The sequence below is a fragment of the Balaenoptera acutorostrata genome, chromosome 10 (genome assembly GCF_949987535.1).
Source record: "Balaenoptera acutorostrata chromosome 10, mBalAcu1.1, whole genome shotgun sequence".
Classification (NCBI taxonomy): Eukaryota; Metazoa; Chordata; class Mammalia; order Artiodactyla; family Balaenopteridae; genus Balaenoptera; species Balaenoptera acutorostrata.
Window position 1 is genome coordinate 49,118,550 of NC_080073.1, and position 26,558 is coordinate 49,145,107.

The window sequence follows — 26,558 nt, forward strand, 5'->3', positions numbered from 1 at the left end:
CCTCTCCTCTGTGACACAGGCAACTCCTTAGCAATCTATACAAAACTGTATAAAAACTCATTCTCAAAATCCCAACATTTCTATGTCTCCAAAGGAAAAAGCTGCCAACATCAGCCTTTAGAGGTAAGAAGCCACTGGGAATGCCTTCACCATATTCTGTACACATAGAGTATTATGAAGGCTAAGCCATGTCCTGGGGAGTAAATGATAAAAAACATCTCCGAGTCAGACGTGGAGTGATACACACATTTTTATAAGATCAAAGTTTAGAGACTCATGGTCTTTTAAAGCTGAAAAGGACTTCAGAATTGATTACAGAGCAATCTCCTCCCTATTTTGCAAAGACATTGAGTACAAAGTGATATAAGTGACTTAGGAACTTATTGGGTAATTAGTGGTAGTACCAGTTTACCTAGTGGCAGTGCCAGGATTCAAACACACTGTATCAGTCAGGGTGCAGCTAGGAAAACAGAGTCGATGCCAGGTAGTTCACTGGAAGAGATTAAAACGGGGAACTAGGAACAAAGGTGCTAGAAGAGCCAAAAGAGAAAACAAGGGGAGATGAGGAAAACCAGAGATTAGAAGTAACTATTATCCATGAAGCTGGAGGGACTGAGGGAGGAGGTTGTGACCAGAGCTGGGACTGCCAAGAAGAGGCTGAGACCACAGAAGGGATGTAGCTATTACCAGAGATGCTACATGAAGTGGGTGAGGTTGGGGAGAAATACCTTGACTCTTCTCCTTCTCCCTCCCTTCAACCTCTCAACAGTGCTCTCATTGGCCAAACTTAACAGGAAGCCTGTTGGCAAAGGAGCCTGGGAAATGTAGTTTTTCAGAGTCAGGCTCCTATGAACAGAGCAAAGAAAGCTGCAGAACAGATAAATGCACTACGTTTTTAGATTCTTAGTCCCTTACTCTCAGCTTGCAATAAGTTAGGGAAGCTATCCTTTCCCCAATTTTCATGTGATGGAACTCTGGACAAGGAAACCTTGAGTCCCAGCAAGGGACTACAAAGGATTCAGTCCCCACGGGATGTTCCAGTGTAAGCTCCAAAGTTCCTCCTTCCTACAGGGATGGGAACTGTTTTTGTATTGCTGGCTCATTTTAGTTAGTTTTACTTTGTTAGTTAGTTACTTAGTTTAATTAGTTTTACTGCCTATTCCTATAGAACTCACTGAAACATCAAAGTATATAGAATCCAAATACCAATTTCCACTGCCATGAAAAGTCATTAAAGTTTCCTGATTTTGAAGATTCTAGCTATTGTGGCAAACATTTAGGAATTTATTTTATTAACTAAGACCACCAAAAAAAGATACCACTTTTTTTTTTGTAAAAACATTTTTTTTGGTCAAAAGAATCACCAAGAAATGCCCAAAAAAGATACTGTACCTAAAATGTACACTTTTGAATAGATTTAAGAAATCAAATCTAATCTTGTTTTATATTTTAATATACTCTAGAATGGTAGGAGCTGTTACTTTTGCCCAACTATTCATCTTGTCCTGTGGTTATCCTACAGCTGGCCCCACATAAGCCCAGGCCAGGGGAAACTTCCTGTGGTTTACAGCCTCACCCCACAATCATCTGCTCTAACCCATTTGGTGATCCTAATACCGACCAGCTCAGGATCCCCTCATTTTTTTTTTTTTTTTTAAATATTTATTTATTTATTTATTTATGGCTGTGTTGGGTCTTCGTTTCTGTGCGAGGGCTTTCTCTAGTTGTGGCAAGCGGGGGCCACTCTTCATCGCGGTGTGCGGGCCTCTCACTATCGTGGCCTCTCTTGTTGCGGAGCACAGGCTCCAGATGCGCAGGCTCAGTAATTGTGGCTCACGGGCCCAGTTGCTCCGTGGCACGTGGGATCCTCCCAGACCAGGGCTCGAACCCGTGTCCCCTGCATTGGCAGGCGGATTCTCAACCACTGCGCCACCAGGGAAGCCCAGGATCCCCTCATTTTATACCCTGCAACCTATTTTGCTTTGTTCAAAACTCAGTGCCAGGTCAGGGACCCACCTGCTTCTCAGGTGTGTCCAACCCACATAGCTCTGTCACCACTCAGCTTCTCCTCCTGACTTTGGTTTCCCTGGATACACACCCCAGTCACCTGGCTGGGCTGCAGCTGAAACCTTAGGTCACTTACACAGGTTGTCCCAGACCCCCATCAGCATCTATATGGGCATTTGTCTACTTTCAAATACACTTAAAAAAAATCTAAACAGCAACAATCTACATTAATTAATTTCTGCTTTTGTTTTAAATCCATAACTTTAAGGAGCTTTAATATTCATATTGTTTACATCCTCAAAAACTGCATAAACCAATAATACTCTGTTAAACAGAATTTGCTATCTGTATGGGTGTAGGTTTCAACCTTCTCCAATAGTGGGCTATTATACATAGAGTTTGAGATGTGCTTCACATCTTGCCATGCTTTATAAATCCCTTCTAATCATGCAAAAGAGACCCACATGGCTATTAACTCCAGACAGAGATCACGGGGCACCTCTGTAAGGCATGTCAACTAAAGTTTACAGCGGGTCAGGGAAATGATTCCTGGGAGTGAATTTCTGCTTTGAAAACCACTTATGTGAAACCAGAAATACCTCTATCTCCCTCATACGTACCCCCTTTGGATGGTTTTATGCTCATAAAGTAAGAGAAAAGTATTTACTAAGGTGATCTGAACTAAAATAGTGGTTTCCTTAGCAACATTCAGATCGTTCATATAAGTATGTGTTACTTAAAAAAAAAATAACATGTCTATATTCTCACTGATTTTGCTAGCATCAATGTGGTCCCAGCTCTGGTTCATTTAATAACTCATTTAGTTATAGAATCAGTATTTGCGTCAGAGGCTACCTTCTTTCTAACAAGGCAGACATGAGAAGCCCGAGGGCCCTCCCTGCCCCTCCAAGAAGCTTAGGCTCCCTCCTCCTGCCCCATCTGTTTAACTGTGAAAAGAACTGCTGGTTTCCAGCGAACAGAGGAATTCAAATCCTCATCAGCCTCGACTTGAGGAGTAGTTTCCGGAATCACTAAATCTTACAACATCTGGAACAAATCAGGTTCACTCACTGTAACAACTGGATTAAAGACAAAGAGTACTTTGGGGGGCAGAGGAATTTCCCAAATTTGCGGGCTGCCCAGAGGTCTGATGTCATGACGGGGATGGTGTGCAGCGATGGATGACCTGATCAGCAGCGGCCCAGTGCCACCCTGCACCACACACACCACCCGTTAAACTCGGCCACAATACATTTAAAACACAAGAAGCGAACCTGCATTTCATGACGCTGGCAGGCCAGACAACTCAAGAGAGCCCAAGTCGGCAGGGCCACCGTGGTCCCTCCACAATAACTCTATCATGGCCATCATTTTTCCCTGTTTCTAGCTCAAGAACCAAATAGGGGATGTAAATGGTCACAGACAATAAAGTGTATTGAAATTACAAGCCTCCCTGATTTGGAACCTTCTTCCTGTGAGGTGAGCAGTCATAGGAGCCAGAGGAAAGTGGCTCTTCCCACCTGGGTCCCCAAAGGTAGAAACAAGAATAGACACTCCAGATGCAGCACTTCAAACAACCACATATGTGCCGATTTGTGCACAAAGTGGCTGCCACATTCACCACGATGCCCAGTTTCTCTGCTTTGGGCCTGAAGCGTTGGTTTTCTTGAGCTCATCAAAGCTGTGATAGACAGTTACCCGTGTCTTTAACAAACCCAAACAAGGAATGAATGTTTACTTCATCACCAGCGATCACAGACGCTGGGAGCTACAGGGTCAGGGAAACACTTCCTCCAGCGGCTTCTAAGTTTGGTCCCACGTTAAAAAAAGAGAAAAATGTATAATAATATGACACCAGCCTTATAATAAAGTCTCAGTTCTGGATATTATAATAAAAATCTTTTGTCTATTCCGGTAAGCAGAGCAAAATGTTTGTTTCTCCAACATGTATCTTTTCCCCAAATCAGGGAAAACTTCTAGAACAGGGGTTTTTAACCTGTTTTTGTCACCAGATACTCTTGGCAGTCTAGTGAAGTGAATGGACCCCTTTTCAAAATGTTTTTAAACGCATAAAATGAAAAATAGAGTTATAAAGAAACCAGCTATACAAAAATACAGTGATAACTATGTTTAAAAATATGTGGTTTATGAATATGGGTTTTTAAAATAACACTGAATAATAAGGTTTGGCGGTAGATCACATAGGTACCATAACTTTGAAGTAGAGATGAATGTGAATGATATTTTGAAATACGTGCAACATTGTAACTTGATGTGAAAATATCAGTGATTTCTATGTGTGACAGTCACAGGTCCTGCTAATGTTACTCTGTTTTGTCGTCTACATTGACAATTGACTACGATGCCAAATTTTACTTTGAAGTTAGTGAAAATAAAGCTGTGATTGTTTTCCTATCTAAATTCACAGACCCCATGAATTCAAAGTGCAGACCACCAAAAGGATATGAACCCATATCCTCAGGTTAGGAACCTGTGTCCTATGGCAGGTGAGAGCGACGGACTAACTCAGTGCTGATGAGTCACCAATGACGATGAGAGGCCAGATGAAGGGAGGGATGGACAGCATGCTTAGCCTCCGACACCAGGAGGGAAAGGAAGACGTGCATTTCTGAAAGATGTAGAATAAGAGATTTGTAACTGCTGTTGGCTTCCTTCATCTCAATCCTACTCTTCCAGGTCTAACCATGAGCCATCTTTAAAATCGACGCACCTGGGGAAGCTGGAGAGAGGTGCGTAAATGAGAATTTTCTCCTTCTTGGCTCAGGAGGTTAAATGAATTGTGTTCTCCCACACAAAGAACAATTTTCTTCCAGGAAAAATATATGAAAACTTGGGATTTCCCTGGTGGCGCAGTGGTTAAGAATCCGCCTGCCAATGCAGGGGACGCGGGTTCGATCCCTGGTCTGGGAAGATCCCACATGCCGTGGAGCAACTAAGCTCCTGTGCCACAACTACTGAAGCCCACGTGCCTAGAGCCCGTGCTCCTCAACAAGAGAAGCCACCGCAATGAGAAGCCTGCACACCGCAACGAAGAGTAGCCCCCGCTCGCCTCAACTAGAGAAAGCCCACGTGCAGCAATGAAGACCCAACGCAGCCATAAATAAATAAATTAATAAATTTTAAAATATATGAAAACTTTAAAAATGTGTCTTTTTTTTCCCTTGAAGAAACACAACTGTGGGCTGAAACAATGGCATTCACCTCTTGTTCAAATCTCATTATCACAGTAAACATTCTCAAAAAAGAGCCAGCGCTCCTGGCAAGGAAGGCTGCTCACTTCACCTGAGCAGCATGTGACTTTTATGCCCTGAGGCCTGTATCTGCCCTCGGCTCCCACATGGAGGACATTTTGCAGTGAAAGCTGTATCTCACAGGGGGCCCCTCTCCTTTTATCCCTGCGTCTGGATAGTCCTCTTTAAAAACAAAGTCCTGGCGAAGAAGCAACCAGAAGTAATCCTAAAAGACACAAAGTCCCACTCACCCCCTGAAGGGACCTCCTACTCATCACTCCACAGTCCTGGTTTTTAAAAATCCAAAAACCCTCCAATTCCAAGAGGGCAGATAGAAGCCCACCGGCAACTGTTTTCCCCCACTCATATCTGATAAATACATTGAATTTGGTTTCCTTTTGAAACTCACGGTTCTGAAAAAGATTCAGACTTCCTGGCCAGGAGATCTGAGAAGGAACAGATGGTGAGGTGTGAGCTCTCCAGCATCTCAGGTGGGGTTCCCTGGCAGCAAGGATTCGGGCGGTTGTGAGGGATGCCACGGGAAGCAGGACTGGAGTGGGGAAGAGTCTGAGCAAGTAAGACCAAGGTGGTCTTGGGTAGAGTCTAGCCTTGGCCTGATTCACAGGGGGCTCTGGAGCACAAAACAGCATAGAGTTACTGGCACTTGAGGCAAGAGGCTGGCTTTTTGTACCTTAAATCAGCAGTCATTGGAGAGGGCTGCCCAGGATGGGTGTAACCTCTCAGGCAAGGCGACTTCCATGAGGCAAGATAAGAGGAAGGGCAGCTGTGAGCCTTGGCAGGGGACACTTAATGGCAGCTGGGAATGGGGCACCTGTACCATAAAACTATCTGGGCGTGGCACCAACAGCCTCCACCCAGCCTCATCATTTTTGGATCAAGATCACCTGGAATGGAGTCAGGGAGGAAGGCTCATAAAATCTAGACATTCTTTACCTAGTACCTTCCCTCTCATGGCAATTGCAATGAGCAGTGATTTATGGGCAGCTCATGTTCTACCTAAGCCTGTCACCTTGGCCCTGGGGGGAGGGGCGGTGACCTCTGGGGAGAAAGCCAAAGTGGTCTTTGGTTTTCCACCTACCAAGAGAAGCAGGGCCACTTTCTGATTTGCCTGAGGTTATATCAGGTGGCTCTAAACAAATTTGGGAGAGATGCTAATAAGAGGGCATGTGCAAGAAAAATATGTGTGGGGTAAGATTTACTTCAGCAAACAAAACAACTGTGCATCTTTGGAATTTGGCTTTTCTTCCAGTAACTAAGTCACCCCAGGATGGGTGAGTCTAGCGTTTGCGGCAAGAGACCAACACCACAGTCACACAGAATAAACTGCAAAAATCTTAGCAAAAAAAACAAACCAAAATAAAAAAAAACCAACAGCATGTGGCTCCCCGTTTGCTCTTGATCTGAGAGAAGTGAAGGATCCATTTGCTACATTCTTTTGGTAAATCCTTTTCTTAGGTTGAATGTCCAGTGAGAAGGAAAACGACAGCCATATCATTTTGGCACTGCTGGAAAGATGCTTACGCATAAAACCTCTGATGGTTGGCTCTATTTGGAAGCCAAGGAAAATATTAGCAAATAATATTTTCTTAGGTACACCTGTCAGGTAGATCCAGCCTTCCTGGGTGGCTGGGGAGGGAGCTGTGAGCATCATCCCAGCCTCTTCTATGGTTGCCATGGTTACCCCTCAGCTCTGTCTTCAAGGCTCCTCTACAGATTCCCCATCCTCTTACCATCCAGATGGAAAATCTTGGTTAGTATCTGCTCAGCAGGGGGAGGGCTGTCCCTGAAACCCAATATTCATTGGGATGGATCTCTGCTGCTCATGTGTGGTGGGGTCTCACACCAAGGCTGATCCACCCTTTAGGAAACTACAAATCAGATCCTCCTAGAGATAGGAAGGTATTCCCCAAAGTCATTCCAACTAGTTAGCAGCGCATCAGAGTGGGAGCAAGAAACAGGCTATTTAAAGACAGAGGCCACAGGTCTAATGGCTAGAACACTGGACTTGGCCTCAGGAACCTCCCAGCAGGTTTTCTTTCCTGCCACTGCTACTGAGCTTTCTTTCTGACCTCAGAAAAGTGACTCAAATCCCTGCCTATCAGCTTCTTGTTCTGCACCTGAAATGCTATGCTATCCGTGAGAACCACCAACTATGAAGAAGCTTCGAGCTGGGCTTCTTTCCATCCCGCCTGAGTTACTGTGTAGGACAGTGGAGTCGCTGTCTGTGCTCCTCCTGGGGCTGGGCTGGAGCCAGGGCTGCAAAGCAGCACAGTTGCTTGGCCCAGCTCCACCCAGGTCCCTCCTGGGATGATGGAGCGGGCAGAGGCCCGATCCTCTCTGCCTGGGATGTGCCGTGGACACTTCCCTCACCTGCCATTGCTGCTATCCTCAGGAAAACAGGAACAAAGCTCCCAGCCCTGTACCTGGCTCATGGGTTTTCACTACGGCCAAATGCCCTTCAGCAGGTGAGTGATACACAGTGCCGCTCGGGAGAGAAGGGGAAACGGAGTGAGTTGCAGACACATACAAGAGGAAATCAAGTTACCACAGTAATGGAGAATGTTAGGGGTTTGGAAATGCGGAAAGAAAGCATTCCCTGCAAGTTAGTGGAAAGAAGCCTCGGTGTCAAAAGGTAGTATGGGGCTTCCCTGGTGGCGCAGTGGTTGAGAGTCTGCCTGCTAGTGCAGGGGACATGGGTTCGGGCCCTGGTCTGGGAGGATCCCACATGCTGCGGAGCGACTGGGCCCATGAGCCACAACTACTGAGCCTGCGCGTCTGGAGCCTGTGCTCCGCAGCGGGAGAGGCTGCGATAGTGAGAGGCCCGCGCGCCGCGATGAAGAGTGGCCCCCGCTTGCCGCAACTGGAGAGGGCCCTCGCACAGGAACGAAGACCCAACACAGCCAAAAATAAATAAGTAAATAAATAAATAAATAATTAAAAAAAAAAAAAGGTAGTATGACACTCCTGCTGGAAATTCCAGAATGAATTCATCAACTGAGATTCTTTGAGAAAGTGGGCGTAGAAGACGTCGTCCACGCCCTTGCCAGCCCCCTCAGACTATTTCAAATGATCTTGCTGACTTCCAGCTGCCAGTGTCTGAATCTCTGTAGCTGAGGACCTTTCTTCAGAACCAGACCCGGCTGCTGTCTGTCACAGGCTGGAAGGGCACACCCAAACCCAGAGTAGTGCTCAACCAATGACTCTCCATAGCTGGTGTACAAGCACCCCAGCCCCTTCACCCCTCAGAGGCAATAATTTTAAGCTGTGTGCTTCCCACCGTTCCCTAGCGTTTCCCTGCAGGATGAAGATCCAGTATCCCCTACAGCAGCGGGGTATGATGGGCTGATTGGTAGCCTTTCTCTATTCACATCCTTTGTCTTATGACACAGAGCTCCTCCCAGCGGTAAGCAGAGTTTATTTCCCCATCCCTTGAATCTGGCTGGCCCTGTGACTTTGCTTTGGCTAACAGAATGTGGCAAAAAGTGAAAACAGACCAGTTCTATAATAGGTCTCATGAGGCCTTGTGCACTGTGTTCTAGATTTTGGACCCCCAAACAGAGACACCTAGCCAACATGAAGTTGGCTGCAGGTCCATGAGGGAGCCCAGGAGACCAGAAGACCCAAACAGATGAGCCACAGAATCTGGAGTTGAATAAATGGTGGGTCTTCCGAGGCATGAAGTTTGGGGTGATTTGTTACATAGCAATAACTAACTGATACACAGGTGTATGGTGCACCCTATAGGCAGGCTTCCCTGTAAACTTCTTTACTCCTCTACCTTTGTTCCCTGCACTCTCAAATTTACTCTCAAATCCTTGTCTCAAGGTATGCTTTGGAGAAGACTCAAACTCAGACAGGGTGGGCCTCTTCCCTTGTGCTTCCAGGGAACTCCCTCATGTTCCCATGATTATAGTGATCACAGTGAATTATAATTACTGTTTTTATGAGTGTTTCCCCTTCTAGACCAAGAGCATTGTGTGCAGTAGTTTGTCCCTATTTGTTTTCACCAAGCCTGGTACATCCATGGCAAGTGCTCCATCGATATTTGCCATATAAATGAATACACCAGCAGTGTATCACTTCTTGTCAGTTGAGTAGAAGTATTCTGGAAAAGTACTGCACCCTTCAATACTTCTTCCAGTGTGTGAATGGCTCTTTGTTTGCCTTACTCTGTTGGTCACCTTCCCAGGGGGTTACATCTCACCCTCCGCCTAGGTAACTCCAACAGAAGGACCACCCACACACCCATTCATCCTTGATGTGGTCCTGAAATGTGGGGGAGACACCTACTGCCTCCCTAGGGAACCCCCATCAAAGCAAGGGAGAGAGGAGAGTGAGGATGAGGAATCCTACTCTCATTCAAAAGGTTCTATTCATTGGAGCATTTCACCTTTCTTTCAAGAACATACCTTTGAAAAAAACCATTCCTATTTCCAGAGATTCCAGAAACAGCCACTACAAAAGCCAGCTGCTCCTGATCAACAAACTTCTGCACTTTTTTGCCCCAAATTTTGGAAAGACAGTGGAGGAAAAAAAATAAATAATGAATCACATGGCTAATATTCTGGTAAGGGCAAAAGTTTTCCAAGATTCTGATCAGCTCCCACTCATCTTCCTTCATAAAATAAAAATAATAATAGTGATACTACATTTGAGGAAACTGCTGACATGCCAGCCACAAGCTCACGGTCAAATCTGAGGCCCTCCAAGGAGAGAAAAATCCAGCCTACATGTATTAAGAATAGCCTGACTCGATGCTTGGACCACCATTTTCGCCCAGCAGGACTGGTGTCTGTGGTCTCCAGTGAGAAAAGCTTTTGAACAGCGCCTCACATGTCAGACAGCACAGGGGAAGCATGACTGGGGATGGATGGGAGGCATCTTTGAGGATGGATTTTTTTACCCATCCACCTCCTTTCTGAATTGGGGCTTTTCACACAGAGGAAGACTTTCCCCCCAGCTCCCAGCCTTGGTCCTTCTGGTCCAGAGCCAGCCTCAGCAACTGAGGCCAGTGTACTGGAAGAGAGCAGGATGCAGAATTGGACACTCCCAGCTTTAATCCCCACCCCCAGCCCCGACCACCATGAGCCCTTGAGCAAGTCACCTGCCTCCCTAAGCCTCTGTGTCCTCCACACTGAAAACAGTGTAATAATACTTACTTCTTAGTGTCACTGACCAGATTAAATGAAATAATAATGCTAGCTCTCATCTACTGAGTGCTTACTATACGCCAAGCTTTTGGAAGCATGTTTTCATTCGTTAAGTACTCAAAACAACTTTAATAATGTGTTGCTATTATTTCTCCCATTTTATAGAAGAGGAAACAGAGGCACAGAGGTGTGAAGCAACTTGCCCGAAGCTGTGCAGTTGTGCAGACACTACAGTGGACTATAGTACCTAGAGTCCTAGTATAGGGTACCTAATACATGATGGGAACTCAATAAACAGGGGTCTCTTCCCCTTCATAAAAGAAGACAACTTTACTTCTACGCTATACTATGCAGTTGATGATTTTGGTCACTGTACCATTTTTAGGAAGGTGAACGATTTGTTTCAAGCTCTAAATGGCGCTCTGGGTATAGTGATCCTCCTCTTGAAGGCTGGTTTTTCATGGATGGAGCCACCCATCTCCCAGCCAAGCGTTTTGGGAAATGCACTTGGTCCCCCACCCACACCACAAAAATAGCCTTACTAAGGCTACTACCAGAAGACCATTATATGTGGCCACTAGATGGTTCTTCCAACTTCATAAATATTCTTACTGTGCCTTTTTACCTCCCTTAAGAGTTCTTTCATTATTGGAGTTGGCTAGCCAGAAGGCACTGAAATTTCCACTGGTCTCCTATAGGATGCATCAAAGAAAAAATTTTTTTAACTTAACTGCCATAGTGTGTATTTCTCTTTTCTTTATCTTAATCACATGTGATATATTCTTAGGTACTGTGAGTAGTCAGACAGATGAAACAAAACATAGTCGCATCATTTTACAAATGGAATTTTCAGTCCTGTTTAAAAAAACTAAACAGCTTCATCCTTATCCCTGGACATTTTGGAAATGGTGTGTTCTGGAACAAGGCTCAAGACCATTAAAAACTGTAGACTTTTAATTGAAGAGTTGGTTGTTTTAAAAGACAATAGGCCTGTCAGAATTCATGCTCTCTGGAGAGAAAAATAAAAACATCCGTGAGTCCCAGTCACAGACAGCATTTCCTGGCTTGATCCCTGGCCACTCGAGGTGACCCAATCACTCCCAGATATCTTTCCCTCTGTTTTCTCAAGACAAAGGCTCCTCAGTCTATGGGTACTTTGGCTGCTTCCCACCACAACACCTTGTACTGTGCTGTCTACCCTGTTGTCAGAGGGACTTTTCTCTGTTACCCCTTGGCTTCAACCTTATAGTACAGTGGATGACAGCCAACAGGAGAGCTAGGCTCTAAAGACAGCACAAAAGGCAAAAATTCTGTCCAAATTGTCCTTTTGAAGCCCTTGGGGAGGCACCACGGTGGAGATCAACACAATATCTCTCGCAAGCCCAACCCTGCCCAAGGTGCTTCTGCACTGAGACCAAGGGCGGCCACTCCATGGACCTGAGCCAGGGATGCAGGAACTGAGATGCTAGAGAGAGTAATTGACTCAAAACTCAAGCTGGACCGTACTTTCACTCAGTGGAATAGAGAACCCAATGACCCACAGCATCTAAATCTCAATCCCCACCCCCACTCCTCTCTCCCTACCCCTTCAGTGTGCCTACCCGCATTCTTATTAGGTTAAATCCATTCATGCTACAATCCTGCTATACCTCCACTGGCTTCAGGATGAAACCCAAACTCATAGGTGTGTCACAATACAGTGTTTCTCTCTCTCTCATCTCTTACTGTGTTCTCCTGGCCTGTGTTCAGTATTTTGGCCATAAACATCTTTGCCACAAGCATTTTTGCAGCAAATATTTTTGCCACATAACCAATTGACCATAAGGCAATTTTGCCATAAAAGATAAAAGAACTGGTTGATTTATATTACATAAATCTTAGCACTCATAACACTCTACACAGTGACAAGGAGACAGGCAGTCTTAAAGCAGTGGATGAAAACAACTACATATGTCGACTTGATTGGAAACACGGTGATAAAACTTACTGGAAGTATGAAATAAAAGAGGGTAAAGCCAGACTGCATACTCTACTAGAAAATGATAACATATCAGTTTGCAAATCCTTCGGATATTTGAAGGTGGAGAGTTGAACCCACATTTCCCATGAACTTTGGAACATCAATCAATGAACATGTGACAAGATGCCAGGAACACACAACAGTGTAGAGGCTTTCACAACACAAAGCTCAGTTACAAATGTGCATCTCAGTATTTGGAAACTGATCCCTCTCTTAATGGAGGAAGAAATCTTAGCAAAAAAGAAAAAGTGTGACGCTGAATGGGAAAACGAATCACATTTTAAATGTATTCAAATATTTTGTATTTTGCAATAAAGTCTTTAAATCTTCATTATTCATTTTTCATGTTTCATTATGTCCTGTTTAATGATGCTCTTTTATTTTTTATCTTTTACAGGAGAATTGCCTTATAGCCAATTAGTTACATGGTGAAAATGTTTGCAGCAAAAACTCTTGTGGCAAAGATTTTACAGCAGAGAAGCTCATGGCAAAAATACCTCCTGACCGACTCCTTCACTCCAGATGCCTGCAGATCTGCATGGGAATCCTGCCCTCCACGCCTCTGTGCCTCTGCTCACATTTTCCCTCTGCCCCGAATGTCTGGACGCATTGTCTTTAATTCCTCCTCTCGGAAGCTGTTCCAGGGCCCCATGATGACCCATCTACCTCTCTTCCAGCACTGACCAGGCACTGACAGCACCCAGCTGTCCTCTCCCACCACACTGGGCATCCTGGGAGAGAGGGGCCCACATTTCTTCCCTGCCTTGAACAATAAAGAAATGTACATCCCACCCCTGGCAGTAATGAATCAAGAAAGTTACACGATAACCAAAACAGCTCACTTCTGGTTCAAGCTACCAAGCCTTCCTTTGTCAACCAAGTTCAGACCTTGGCTTCCATGAGCAGTTTACTGACTGTGCCTTCTCTCTCTCTGTGCCTGGCTCTGTGCAAAGATCTGGGGAAATTCAAAGTAATTTAAACCCTGGGCTTGGTTTTGTATCTCTACTTAGCCAATTACCAGTTAATGTTTCTCTGATGGCTCCCTTGGGGACATTTATGGGCCCAAGAGTATAATGAAGGTTTGTTTAATGGGGGATCCAGCCAAAAGGCTATTTTGAGAGACCAAGGGGCCTCCTGGGAAATAACTCATCCTAGGGAGATGCTCAGAGCTTTGGTCCAAGGACGTTACTTTGGAGATTTGGAAAATCTCCTCCCACAATCTCTAGGTCTCATGTCTGAGTTGTAGGAAGATGGAATTGCAAGAAAGACTGAAATAGTCCTGAAAATTATAAGGCACCAGGAAAGCGACACAGAGACCCTGTTCTTTACATGGTAGAATGGATTGCATTATGGTTCCAGTTTTCACCCCTCCCTAAATTTGCCTCCTTTGCTGTATGACTGCAGTTCTCCTCACTAAAAGGGCACAGAATAGTTCCCAGTCCCTCGACTTTGAGACTGGTTATATGACTTGCTGTGACCAGTAGAATAAGGCTGAAGTAAGAATGCACCAGCTCTGAACCTAGGCCTTGAGAGTTATCGCATGTTTCTGCTTGCCCTCTTGCACCGGTGCCATGCCATGAGAAGAATACACCTAGGCTAGGACACTGGTTCCAGCAGGACTGTGAAAGACACATGAAGCAGAGCTGAACTGGGTCACCTGGGCCTAGCTGAGATCCACCTACCCTCTGTTGAACCCCAGATGCATAAGCAAGTCAACCAAGATCCAGTTGAATCCAGCCTGGACCAGCCAACTCTCAGCTGACCTGCAGTTCCAGGAGAATAAATGATTGCTGGTTTAAGCCACTGAGTTTTGGCTAGTTTGTTATACAGCACGTTCTTGTGGTTCTAGCTAGCTGATACATACGGGAGTCTGGGCCCTGGCCACCACACCAATTGTTCCCGTATTATTGATTACTGGGCCCAGAGAACAGACCTGGCTCTGACCAACAGTCCTGAGAGGCCAGGGTAAGGCAGTGGAGGCAGCTTTAGGGATAAGGTGCCTTACTGACCATGAGCCTCGGGTTTTATATTTTAACATATGAAGAGCACAATGCAATACAGATGGATTTGACCGTCCACTAATGGGCTGCAAGAACATCAGGACTCTTCTAATATTTAACCTTAGAGCAAGTGAACATTTTCCCAACACATGAAGTTTTCTACAATCCAAAATAAGTTTCCACCATTTACAGTCTGCCTCAAGATAAAACAAATCTACGTATTTTTGTTTCATGTTACTTTTCCCCTAAAATACTTTTTGGAAGACCTTTCTAAAACTAAAAGTCATGATTTGATAACTTATGAATCTTCTTTAGAATTGGTTTCTCTCATAATCCCAGGAGGTCCTTCTGACTAATGTTAAAACAATTCCAATACCCACTTATCAGTTTGAAATAATTTTCTAAGCTTGGCACAACACGTGCTACTTTAATCTACTACGCTAAGTCCTAAGTAAAAGCAATGCTAATTAATATTTAAGAGGTTTGGAAGAGTATCTGTGTGTGTGCGGAGGGGCGGATGGAGGGCGGTTATGTCACCTTTCCCCCGATAAATGTAAACAAAAGAAAAAGAATCTTATGGGATACGAGGATATATGTACACATCTAGCTGATTCACTTTGTTATACAGCAGAAACTAACACACCACTGTAAAGCAATTATACTCCAATAAAGATATTAAAAAAAAAAGAATTCTTACTATTACTTTCCTTTGATGAATAATAGGTTATTTATCAACAGAAGTAAAGGTGTCCTAGTGTAGTTTCTGGTTTGTGATGGGATATTTCTCTCATTCCACACAAACTTAACTCTCACAGTTAAGACACACAGTATGGCATTTTAGAGGATACCTATCAACACTGATGACTGTTTTTGAGAAATGGTAATAAACAGCATGGAGGCTAAAACAATTGCTCAGAAGGAATTGTCTCGAAAGGAACCCATTCTCTGAAATGTGGTTAAATGACTCAGGACCAGCACCTTCAAGAAGTCTGAAATAAAAGGTTGGCAGAGAGAAAACAGAAGCCCTTTACGGAAGGTTCACCTTTAGCTGAGGGTTCACGTTCTGTAGGAGGAAGCCCTGCTCCAGGAGACTGGCTGTCTGTCCCCTGGATCAGGACAGCCGCCCCTCTCCTCCACCTGCTCCTGCCGCAGAACCACTACTTGTTAAAGCACAACGCTTTAAGTGTGGGGAAAAAAAGAAAAAGAACCTTTATAGTAGTTCCCGTATTCCTTTATATAATAATAAACTGAATCATAGGGGTTTTCCCAAACAATTAAATATTGGCAATTTCACATGGCTCAACTTAATACAATAAGTAAACCTAAAATACACCCCTCAGGACTTCCCTGGTGGCTCAGTGGTTAAGAATCCTCCTGCCAATGCAAGGGACACAGGTTTGAGCCCTGGTCCGGGAAGATCCCACATGCCGCGGAGCAACTAGGCCCGTGAGCCACAGCTACTGAGCCCATGCGCCACAACTACTGAAGCCCACGTGCCTAGAGCCCATGCTCCGCAACAAGAGAAGCCACCGCAATGAGAAGCCCGTGCACTGCAAGGAAGAGTAGCCCCCGCTCGCCGCAACTAGAGAAAGCCCACACGCAGCAGCGAAGACCCAACGCAGCCGAAAATAAAATAAATAAATTAAAAAAAACATTACATTAAAAATAAAATACACCCCCCAACACAAACACACATCACCAATACTCAGGGAAATTAGAAATACAAAACTCTAATTGTGAGATATGTGAGACTGCAAACAAAACAAAAACCAAACTATCCCCCCAAATAATACCTGTTGTTAAAATTACAGTATAATATACATTTTCTTAAACTGCAACTTTTCATTTTAAACCCACCTCTATTTACCCTCTTCGGTGGGGAAATCTGCATATGCAGACTTTGGGCCTGAAGTCAGGACAAACAGCTTCCCAGAACAAAGTCAAGAAGGGGGCACTGACTCACCTGGAGAGTAACAGGTGACCCTGAAGCTGCAGGTCGGCAGCACAGTCCTCAGATCGGCAATTCCTTTCAAACACAGTCTGTGAGGGAGACACAAGAGGAAGAGCAAAACAGGGTTAGTGGCAAATGAGTAAATAACAGCCAACCACTTCCTTCCAAATCAGTGGGAATTCTTCCCGTGTGCCTGAGGCACAGTGAGGCCAAACAATACAGAAACATCGGAGTTTGGAGCAGACAAAGGTTTATTGCAGGGCCCTGCAAGGAGCAGACAAAGGTTTATTGCAGGGCCCTGCAAGGAGCCAGCGTCTCATGCCTTAAAAACCCTGAACTCCCTGAAAGCTTTCAGCAAAGCCCTTTTACAGGAAAGGTGAGGGAGGGGCGGGGTTAATTGTTGGAAGCTTCTTGGGGTCAGATCCTTTGTTCTTGAGGTCGGGTCATGGTCAGGTCACGGTGTTCCCGTAAACGTCCACCAAACAAATGTTAGTCTCTGTTCTGACAAGAAGGGGCAAGGTCCCAAGGCTCAACTTTTGCCCTCCGAGGTCCAGGCCTCGTTAAGGGGAGGGGTCCCTGCGCGGGCCGGTCACCCTGCCCGGGTCCTCCCGCCAGTGCCCAGCCTGGCTGAGGAGGCAGATCTCAGCTGGCGGTGCCCGCAGGGCCAGGTCCCCAGACCCCGCCCAGGTGTCATCGCTGAGGGAGCCAGGCGCCCAGGACCCAGCCGGCCCTCAGGCTCCTCAGGCCGCCCAACTGGGGGCCAGGTCCCGCGGACTGCGACCCAGGGTGACCGCCACCGCCATTCGGTCGCGGAGGTGGGCATGGGGCAGAGGTTCGCCACTGCCTCAAGGCCGGGGCCCAGTGACAAGGGCTCTGGAGCCCTGCAGGACACAGCCCTCGGCCTGTCCCCGGGCCCCCAGTTCACCCTCCGGCGGAGGCCGAAGGGCCTGGAGGGCCCCGGGGAGAAGGCCACGATCCGCCTACCTCCGCACTCTCCGCCGCGAGGACCGCTGCCCTGCTGACCCTGCGGAGCGGGACCTCTCACCGCTGCGCTCCTGGTCTCGCGGTAACGGCCGCGCGGCTGCCCCGCCCCTATTACAATTCCGGTAAACCCCCACCCCCATGGAGCCAGGTCCCGCAGGGCGAGGGGTCCTCAGCAGTTAACAAGGAAACCCAAGTCAGGGGTGGCCTTGACCACAGCGGGCACCCCTTGTCTGATTCGTTTCTCAGGCTGCTCAAGTGCTTCTTCAAGTAGTTGTTTCAAGAAAGGTACACGGTAGGTAGGTGTTCTTCCCATCTTTGACATGATCTTTAAATGCTCTCAGATCGGAATGAATAGTAACCCACGTTACAGTCTGGTCATTTCCCTCTGCTGTCGTGGCGAGGCAGAAAATCCGTATTTGATATGGGTTCTGCCTGAAGGAGGGGTTCATACTATAGTTTTTAATTCCAAAGGGGAAAGTCAAAGGCAATTAGGCTCTGAGGCCAAGGGCACCACAGCCGACTGAAGGGATCCTGTCTCGGCGGGGCAGCCAGTAGCTATCAGGACGGAGTGTCCTTTCTCTAACCAAGGCTGGGCCTCCTGGGCCTCCAGGGCCTCCATCCAGTGCTGGGGCCTAAAGCTCACTATGCCACATCCGACATCTTTCCAGGGGGCTCGCAGCGTGTGCCTGAGCTGGGCCTACCTGTGGAGGGCAACCAGGAATCAGGAGCGGCTCTGGGGAGGAGTTACAGTTTTCTTCTCTCTGTGGTACCCGGCGGGCTTGTCTGTCCTTCCCTCTGGTCTCAATCTCTCTGATGTCTCTAATCCGTGAACAGCAGGCTTCCTGAGTCCACACCGACAGAGACTCTTCACTAGTTACATGCCTTTGATCACTTTGGTGGGATTTTGGAGAGAAGAGCCTGTGGCCGTTTTTCAGTTGTCATTTATTCACTATTCAACTTCTCTGTCATCACTACTCATATTTGTGGGTCCCCCTCTAATACATACAGAGAACATAGTTCCAGGTGATTCATTCTCCTCCCACAGGACAAGTCCAGGCAGCTTCTCTGAGCGTCCACGTGAACTCCAGCAAACATGCTGGCCAACGAACAGTCTAGACCCAACCAGGCAGAGTAACTTTGCTTATGGAAATTCATATTCCTGTGTCACATTTCCAAAAGAATAATATGTCCCAGCCAACATTCCCTGCCGTGAGTGTGGGGGAAAAACTCATGAAAGTCTTGAGCAAAAAAAGGACATTCCCATGTTCTTTTGGACAACACTGGGGGCAAAGAGAGAGCCAAATTTCCAAGAGGTTTTAATAGGAGGCATTTGTGATTTATTTGCCATCTCAGTCAAGGAGAAAACAGGAATAAGTGGATGTGAGGTCTGCATGAATAGCTCAGGTGGGAAAAGAAGGCTTTCCGAGGTTAGAAATGAGGAGAAACACCAAAGGTGACTTTACCATCAAGCTGATGAAACTTCAGGCTGAAGGGCCTTCACTGACACGCTCCCACCGGGGCCTTGCACCTCACTTTCTATTCATGATGTTACTTGATTTTCCCCAAGAGAAGCTCTCCTCCCAAATCATATAAGCTTTAGGCTCCACTAAACCCAGCTCTGCCCCTGGTGACAGGCTTCTCTTTACAAGTGTTTCTCCCATTTTACAGGCAAGAGACAGTCTGACTTCCAGCCTTTGGAGGTGGGGTGCGGTGGGGTGGGGAGCAGGTGAGAACTGACAAGGAGGAAGGGACTTACAGCCATCCCGTGGCACACAATCTGAAAAGATCAGGTGCCTGCCCTCCTCAGCTCCGTCACCCTGGCTCCCTTGTGCCAGCCACCCCTCAGCCTGGCCGTGTAACTTCCCACCTCAGGGCCTCCCCACATGCCGAGCCCAAATGCCTCCACCGGGTTCACCTGGTACGTGTCCTCTCATCTTCAATGAGCAAATCAAAACCACTTCCCTGAGCCCCTGATGAGCTTGGGCTCTGTCATAAGTTCTTGTAGTTCATGCACTTTTCCTTCTACTGCTCATCTCGACTGTAACTAATTAATTTTATCATTACGTGTTTCCCGTTTGTCTCCCCTGCTAATAAAATGATGCTCCAGGACTGTATTGGTCTTGTTCACCCCTGTGCCTGCCCTCAGACCCCAGCATGTAGAAGCTGCCACACTGGAGGACCCCACATACTCTGAGAGATGGGGTGACCGTTGGAACATGGGCCAATGAGAATACACTGCTCATCAACACCAAAGCTGTAGCCCCCCCCAGCAAAGAACTGTTGCTGAGCTACAAGCTCTGTCCTTGGTCTGACTTTCCCTTGTACTCTGCTCTCTATTTCCTGTCCCTCAAACTAACTTCTCTAGCTGTTAAGTCCTCCAGTGCTGCTGAATTTCCTTCCAACAAAGGCAAGCACTGAGTCTGCCATACACACACTCACACACAAAAATTGGGTGTATATACACACAAACACACACACACACACTCAGATACACATTAGTTGAGTGCTTACACTGACCAGCTAAAATTAAGCACAAACTATAGTGAGAAGATAAAGCACAAGCTTAGAAATCAGTCCAGGGCTCAATTTCCACATTTACAAAATGAAAATAACAGCATTAGTGACACTCTTGTTAATCCAGATTAGCATTTAGCTGGGAGTGGGAGTTTGTGGCTATTACGCTGTTCTTGTTTTAGGCATCACTGTTTACACCAGCAAATGTGCATCACTGTCTACACCAGCAAATGTGAATGACAATGATGGTATGTAAGAGTGAGGTAAGAGTGAGCTCCATGAGGATTTCCTAGTGGACAGTGCAGTACAAGACCATGGAGAGAGAATCAAAATGAATCTCTCTCTCTGTGTAGATGACTGTACTTTCTAAAAACCAATGCACGATGTCTCCCATTGCACTCTTTACAATGTGACTCTGAGATTCCTCCCACAGAGAGTGGAGTCAATACTCTACCCCTTGAATCTGGGTGGATTTGTGGCTGCAGAGAAGTGGTGCTTTGCAATTTCCAAGCCTAGTCATCAAAAGTACTAGAGGTTCCTCTGAGTTCTCTTGGGGCATTTGCTCCTGGACTATAGCTACTACCCTGCAAGGAAGCCATGGAGAGGCCCACGTGGAGAGAAACTGACCGGCAGCATCAACTCGAGGCCATGGAAGTCAGCCACCGTGGAAATGGGTCCCCCAGCCCCACCATGCTGCCATGATGTGGAGCAGAGATGAGCTGCCCCGACCAGGCCCTGCCAAATTTCAAATTCATGAACAAAATGAATGCTGTTATTTTAGGCCACTACATTTTGGGATAGTTTATTTTACAGAAATAGATTACTGGAATATTCCTCAACCTAATGGCCTCCCCTAACTTGGGTAATGGTGTGAACAAAAGTGGCTGTGCATTCCAAGCCCTGGCAAAGCCTTGGCTTAGGCAAGACCCTCGCCAGGCTGGGAATGAAGTTGTCTTATAGGTAAAATATCAAGACAGCAAGGAATCAAGAGACCTGTGTCATCCACCTTGGAGACTGAAGTTGAAACTCAGAGATCCTGTGCTTGGGACCTGGATTCGTCTCTCTGGGCAAGTGACAGTTTTGTTTCCTGAGGAACTGAAAAACATCTCTCTGGGGCAGAAGCGGGGGCAGTCTGAAGCCTCAGAATGCTAGCTGACAGCATAGTTTCCAGGAGCAAGTAAAAAATATCTCTCCTGTACAAAGCGGAAAGAGTACAGGTTCTCCCTGAAGCCAATGGGCCAAACTACCAATTTTCCAACTTCTCCTCTGCCTGCTTCTCCACGTTTCCCTAACCCTCTGGGCAAACACAGGCCTGGCTGCCTAAATCAGGCAAATCCCAACCCAGCTTGGAAGCAGTCTCTCCCACCTCCTTCCAGCCTCGACCTCTGACTGGAATATCCCTGTCAATTTTTTTTTTTTTTTTAACCTGGAAGCAGCCATTCTGGAAAATGGAAACAGAGCTAAGAAGACATCATCTCTGAGGACTTCCCTGGTGGCACAGTGGTTAAGAATTTGCCTGCCAATGCAGGGAACACGGGTTCAAGCCCTGGTCCGGGAAGATCCCACATGCCGCGGAGCAACTAAACCCGTGCGCCACAACTACTGAAGCCTGCATGTCCTAGAGCCCGTGCTCCGCAACAAGAGAAGCCACTGCAATGAGAAGCCCGCACACCGCAACGAAGAGTAGCCCCCACTCGCTGCATCTAGAGAAAGCCCGCGCGCAGCAAAGAAGACCCAATGCAGCCAAAAATAAATAAATAAACAAACAAACAAAAAAGACATCATCTCTGATTCCTCTCTGTTTACAGGAGATTAAACTCCTTCTCTCAGGAGATGACTGTTTCCTGCCTTGGGCTTTGCAGTCTGGACACCCAGTGGCCTCCCCAGCCTCATGGACTAGATTTCCATGCTGGCTCCTTCCTCACCCTAGTCTTCATCTCAGTTTTCCCTGGAGAATACACTTTTCTTTTTGAAATCCTTTCTCCAGCTTCTCCTCCAATCCTTACTCTACTTGTTTTAGAGTAAGGTTGGCAGATTTTTCTGTAAAGGGCCAGACAGTAAATATTTTCAGCCTTGAGGGCCAGATGGTCTCAGCTACAACTGCTCAGCTCTGTTGCTAGAGCAAAAGCAGACATATGTAAAGGAATGGCCATGGTTGTGTCTCAGTAAAACTTTATTTATAAAAACAGGCAGCAGGCTAGATTTGGCCAGCAGACTGTAGTTTGCCCATTCCTGTTCTAGAATATTTAGATACTTGTTTCCTCATTCCCTTTAGGCCAGGGGGTTTGGGGGGAGGGTAGAAGACAATGAATTCAGTTCAATTTACATTTTGCTCTGAACCAGAGCACAGAGGCTGGAGTTGGCTGTGTTTTTCTCACAAAGCTGTGGCCACCAAGGCCAGAACCACCTTGGGTGTGTGTGATAGCTCAATGGCTGCCCTAGCCAAGGCTGACTTCAGAAAAGCAGTCGCCCAGGTGCTCAGGCCTTGGAGGGCCCATTTTCTCCCACCCAAATCTACAGTGGAAAAATCTGCACTGATCTAGCAGGAAGTAGGATTCTTAGTCTATTCCAGCTGTCATGTTCAGAGGAGGATCAGTTTCTTGAAGTTGGTGATATTAGCTTTAAAAATATATAAATCATTAATGTAGGTTAGACACTGTTTATAGGGTTGCCATGGCAAACCGGTCTGCTGGGACCTGAGAAAATAGGACAATTGGATTGGGTGGGAATTAATGCTTTTCAAATCCCAGCCCAAGGCTGTTTGTAAGCTAAAATGAGCGAGATATTTCCTGATGGGCGATCTGACTTTGCAGAAGGTCTCTGCCTGGACAACAGGAGGGACATTTGTGAACTGCTGTTCCTCCCATCGTCCCACATAAGTTCCCAGAGGCCCCAGCCACCATAGGTAGTTCGTGCCTGCAGCCCCCAGCACCTAGCACAGTATTAAACATTTGTGTGTGTGTGTGTGTGTGTGTGTGTGTGTGTGTGTGTAAATGCCATGACCTGAGTGTAAGAGGTTTCTCCTTCCCAATTCCATTTTAATGCTTTTTCCAGAATGCAAAATTGTCCTTAATGTGGCACATTAAAGACCTCATTCCTGGGTGGTCCCAGGAATTTCAGCTCTATTGAATCTTATACCCAAATGAAGGAAGGAAGAGTCTCATAGCTTGGTATTTAAAATCAGGTCACGGGCTTCCCTGCAGGCGCAGTGGTTAAGAATCCGCCTGCCAATGCAGGGGATATGGGTTCGAGCCCTGGTCTGGTAAGATCCCACATGCCGCGGAGCAGCTAAGCCCGTGCGCCACAACTACTGAAGCCCGCATGCCTAGAGCCCATGCTCCGCAACAAGAGAAGCCACCGCAATGAGAAGCCCGCGCACCGCAACAAAGAGTAGCCCCACTCACTGCAACTAGAGAAAGCCTGCACACAGCAACGAAGACCAACACAGCCAAAAATAATAAATAAATAAATAAATAAAAAATAAAAAAATAAAATAAAATCAGGTCACGCAGATAGACTTGCTTTCTAAAGAATAGCACATCCACAAGAATAAATGAAAGACAAATACTTTGTAAAATTAAAGCTGAGAAATTCCTTCTATCTCAGGGTCTGTATAAATTGTCCTTTCAGATTTTGAAATCATGGGAGGAGTCCAGTTGGTTTCCCTCTGAACAACAAATGTGGTACTGATTTTGCTTCATGCCCCCCATGGAAAAACTGGAAGTGATAAATGCTTCTGTCTTTTGGGCATCCCTTGGTTTACTCCATGGCCCTGTGGTTCGGAGAACAGCCCCCGCTGCCTGAAGGCAACACTTTGAATATCTAGTTCAATCCCCATGAAGAACTGAGTGGGAGGAGGAACTGCTCAGGGAGGTCCTGCCCACCTGGGCCTGCACCTGGCCTCTGGACCCTCCCAGTGTCCTTTCCAGGTCTGCCTGAGACTTGGTGGCTTTTTGCAGGCCATATTTCAAGTCCCTCTACAACCTCAGCCGTCGACTCTCCTCTAGGGATCTCCTACCTTCCAGGACCAGAATTTCCTTCTTTTTTTCTTTTTTCTTTTTTTAATAAATTTATTTATTTATTTTTGGCTGTGTTGTGTCTTCGTTGCTGCGTGTGGGCTTTCTCTAGTTGCGGCAAGTGGGGGCTATGCTTTCGTTGCGGTGCACAGCCTTCTCATTGCAGTGGCTTCTCTTATTGTGGAGCATGGGCTCTAGGCGTGAGGCCTTCAGTAGTTGTAGCACACGGGCTCAGTAGCTGTGGCTCATGGGCTCTAGACTGCAGGCTCAGTAGTTGCGGCACACAGGCTTAGTTGCTCCGCGGCATGTGGGATCTTCCTGGACCAGGGCTCGAACCCGTGTCCCCTGCATTGGCAGGCGGATTCTTAACCACTGCGCCACCAGGGAAGCCCCAGAATTTCTTTCGTTTCTTCTTTTTTTTTTAAAGAGCCAGAGTTTCTTTGCCTTGATTTTTACCCTGGAATCTTTTGTGTTCTTTGTTTATTTATTTATTTTTTTAAGAAAAGGTTGCTGTTAGACATAGAGAATGGACTTGAGGACACGGGAAGGGGGAAGGGTAAGCTGGAATGAAGTGAGAGAGTGGCATGGACATATATACACTACCAAATGTAAAACAGATAGCTAGTGGGAAGCAGCCGCATAGCACAGGGAGATCAGCGCGGTGCTTTGTGACCACCTAGATGGGTGGGATAGGGAGGGTGGGAGGGAGACGCAAGAGGGAGGAGATATGGGGATATATGTATATGTATAGCTGATTCACTTTGTTATAAAGCAGAAACTAACACACCATTGTAAAGCAATTATACACCAATAAAGATGTTAAATAAATAAATAAATAAATAAATAAATAAATAAATAAAAGAAAAAATCAAAAAAAAAAAAAAAAAAAAAAAAAGGGTTGCTGTTAGTCACAAGAGGCAGAAAACAGAACCAACAAGTTCAAAAAAAGGGGCTGGTGCTGTCAGAAAAAAGGAAGAGTATTCTAGCCATGCTTCTTCTTTTTTTAAAAAATTTGGCTGCGCTGGGTCTTAGTTGCAGCACGCAGGATCTTTAGTTGTGGCATGCGGGCTCCTTTAGTTGCAGCACATGGGATCTAGTTCCCTGACCAGGGATGGAACCCAGACCCCCTGCATTGGGAGTATGAAGCCTTAACCACTGGACCACCAGGGAAGTCCCTAGCCATGCTTCTAAAAGCTGGTGAGTCAGACGTAGTCAGGCAACTAGGAGTGAGAAAGATGGCTTCAAACTGGAGAGGAAGCCAGGGGGACCTCTCCTCCCCTATCTGCAAGAACATCATGTGAATGGGCTCCAGGTAGCATTTCAAGTAGCAAGAGCCTGGCCTTTGATTTTCTGAATCATCTCAGAAGATACCAAGAGAGAAGCTAAGATTTCTTCCCCAGCTAGAGACTATCCACCGGATGTGCACCCTCGCTTGTTTACACACACACTCCACGTGCTTGTGTGGGCGGTTTTTAATAAAGCAGGACAATGTAGAAGAAAATCCAACAGGCTGAAGATTTGGAGGAAAACCACTATTTTCTTCTGAAAAGAGTTCTGGAGGACCAGAACACATTCTTTCCAGAAACTGCAAAGATAATGGTTGTAATTCAGTTTGCTAATATTTTGTTAAGGATTTTTGCATCTATGTTCATCAGAGATATTGGCCTATAATTTTCTTTTTTGGGTGTTGTTCTTGTCTGGTTTGGGATTAGGGTAATGCTGGCCTCGTAAAATGAGTTAGGATGTGTTCCCTTCTCTTCGATTTGTTTTGGAAGAGTGTGATAAGGATAGGTATTAAATCTCCTTTGAATATAAAAAAAAGAAATAAAGAATCCCATGCTGCGGGAGTTCCCTAGTGGTCCAGTGGTTAGGACTTGGTGCTTTCACTGCCGTGGCCTGGGTTCAATCCCTGGTTAGAAAACTAAGATCTCGCAAGCCGCATAGTGGGGCCAAAAAAAAAAAAAAAAAAAAGAATCTCATGCTAAAAAAAATTGCAAAGATAAAGTATAACACTGAAGAAGAAATTGTAAAAATTCAACAGGTGACTACAAGTACAGCCCAGCCTTTGATAGTAGGTGTAACCTCTCCTTTGCTCTTTGGATTAACCTTGACGGGAAGCCTGAGAAACAGATACAGCCAGATTTCTGTGGTCAGTAATGTTGAACCACGTACTTGTTTTCCTCACTTGTACTTGAAAGTGGATGGCTTTCACAGGTGTTTCACCATGGTGCCCTTTCTAAGAAGATTAGCCAGAGGCTGATGCCAAACAGCTGATGCCTATAAAAGTAGGACTGATCAGGCTGAAATAGGGAGAGGAGTGGACACCTCCTCCTCTAACACCCCTTCTCCTCCACTGCACCAACCTGCTCCCTTGAATACAGGTGTGTGCTCTGGAACCCGCAGGTTGGATGGTCTCTGAGACCTGTCCGGCTCTGATGTCTGCAGTTACTCTGCTCTCTCCTCCCTGCCAACCCCTCAGCTTTCCATCCTTCTGCAGAGACTTTACATATGATAATGAAAATAAACCTTAGAGCTGTAAATAATGGCATTTTAAGCTGTCTGGGCACCTCAGCCAGGAAAGCATTACCTAATGTCCAGGCTGAACAAACACTGAGTCTTTGTGGGCACGGGGCTGGCATCCCAC

At 46.1% G+C, this 26,558-nt stretch overlaps 1 protein-coding gene across 1 annotated transcript in view; it reads right to left on the minus strand.

Moving 5' to 3' along the window:
- The window catches only part of ITGA9 (integrin subunit alpha 9), a 324,192-nt gene that overhangs the window by 146,230 nt on the left and 151,404 nt on the right, over positions 1-26,558 (minus strand). The window contains exon 16 of the mRNA XM_057555761.1: positions 16,413-16,489. Coding sequence (XP_057411744.1) covers positions 16,413-16,489 — 77 coding nt within the window. The remainder of the gene's footprint in view (positions 1-16,412; positions 16,490-26,558) is intronic.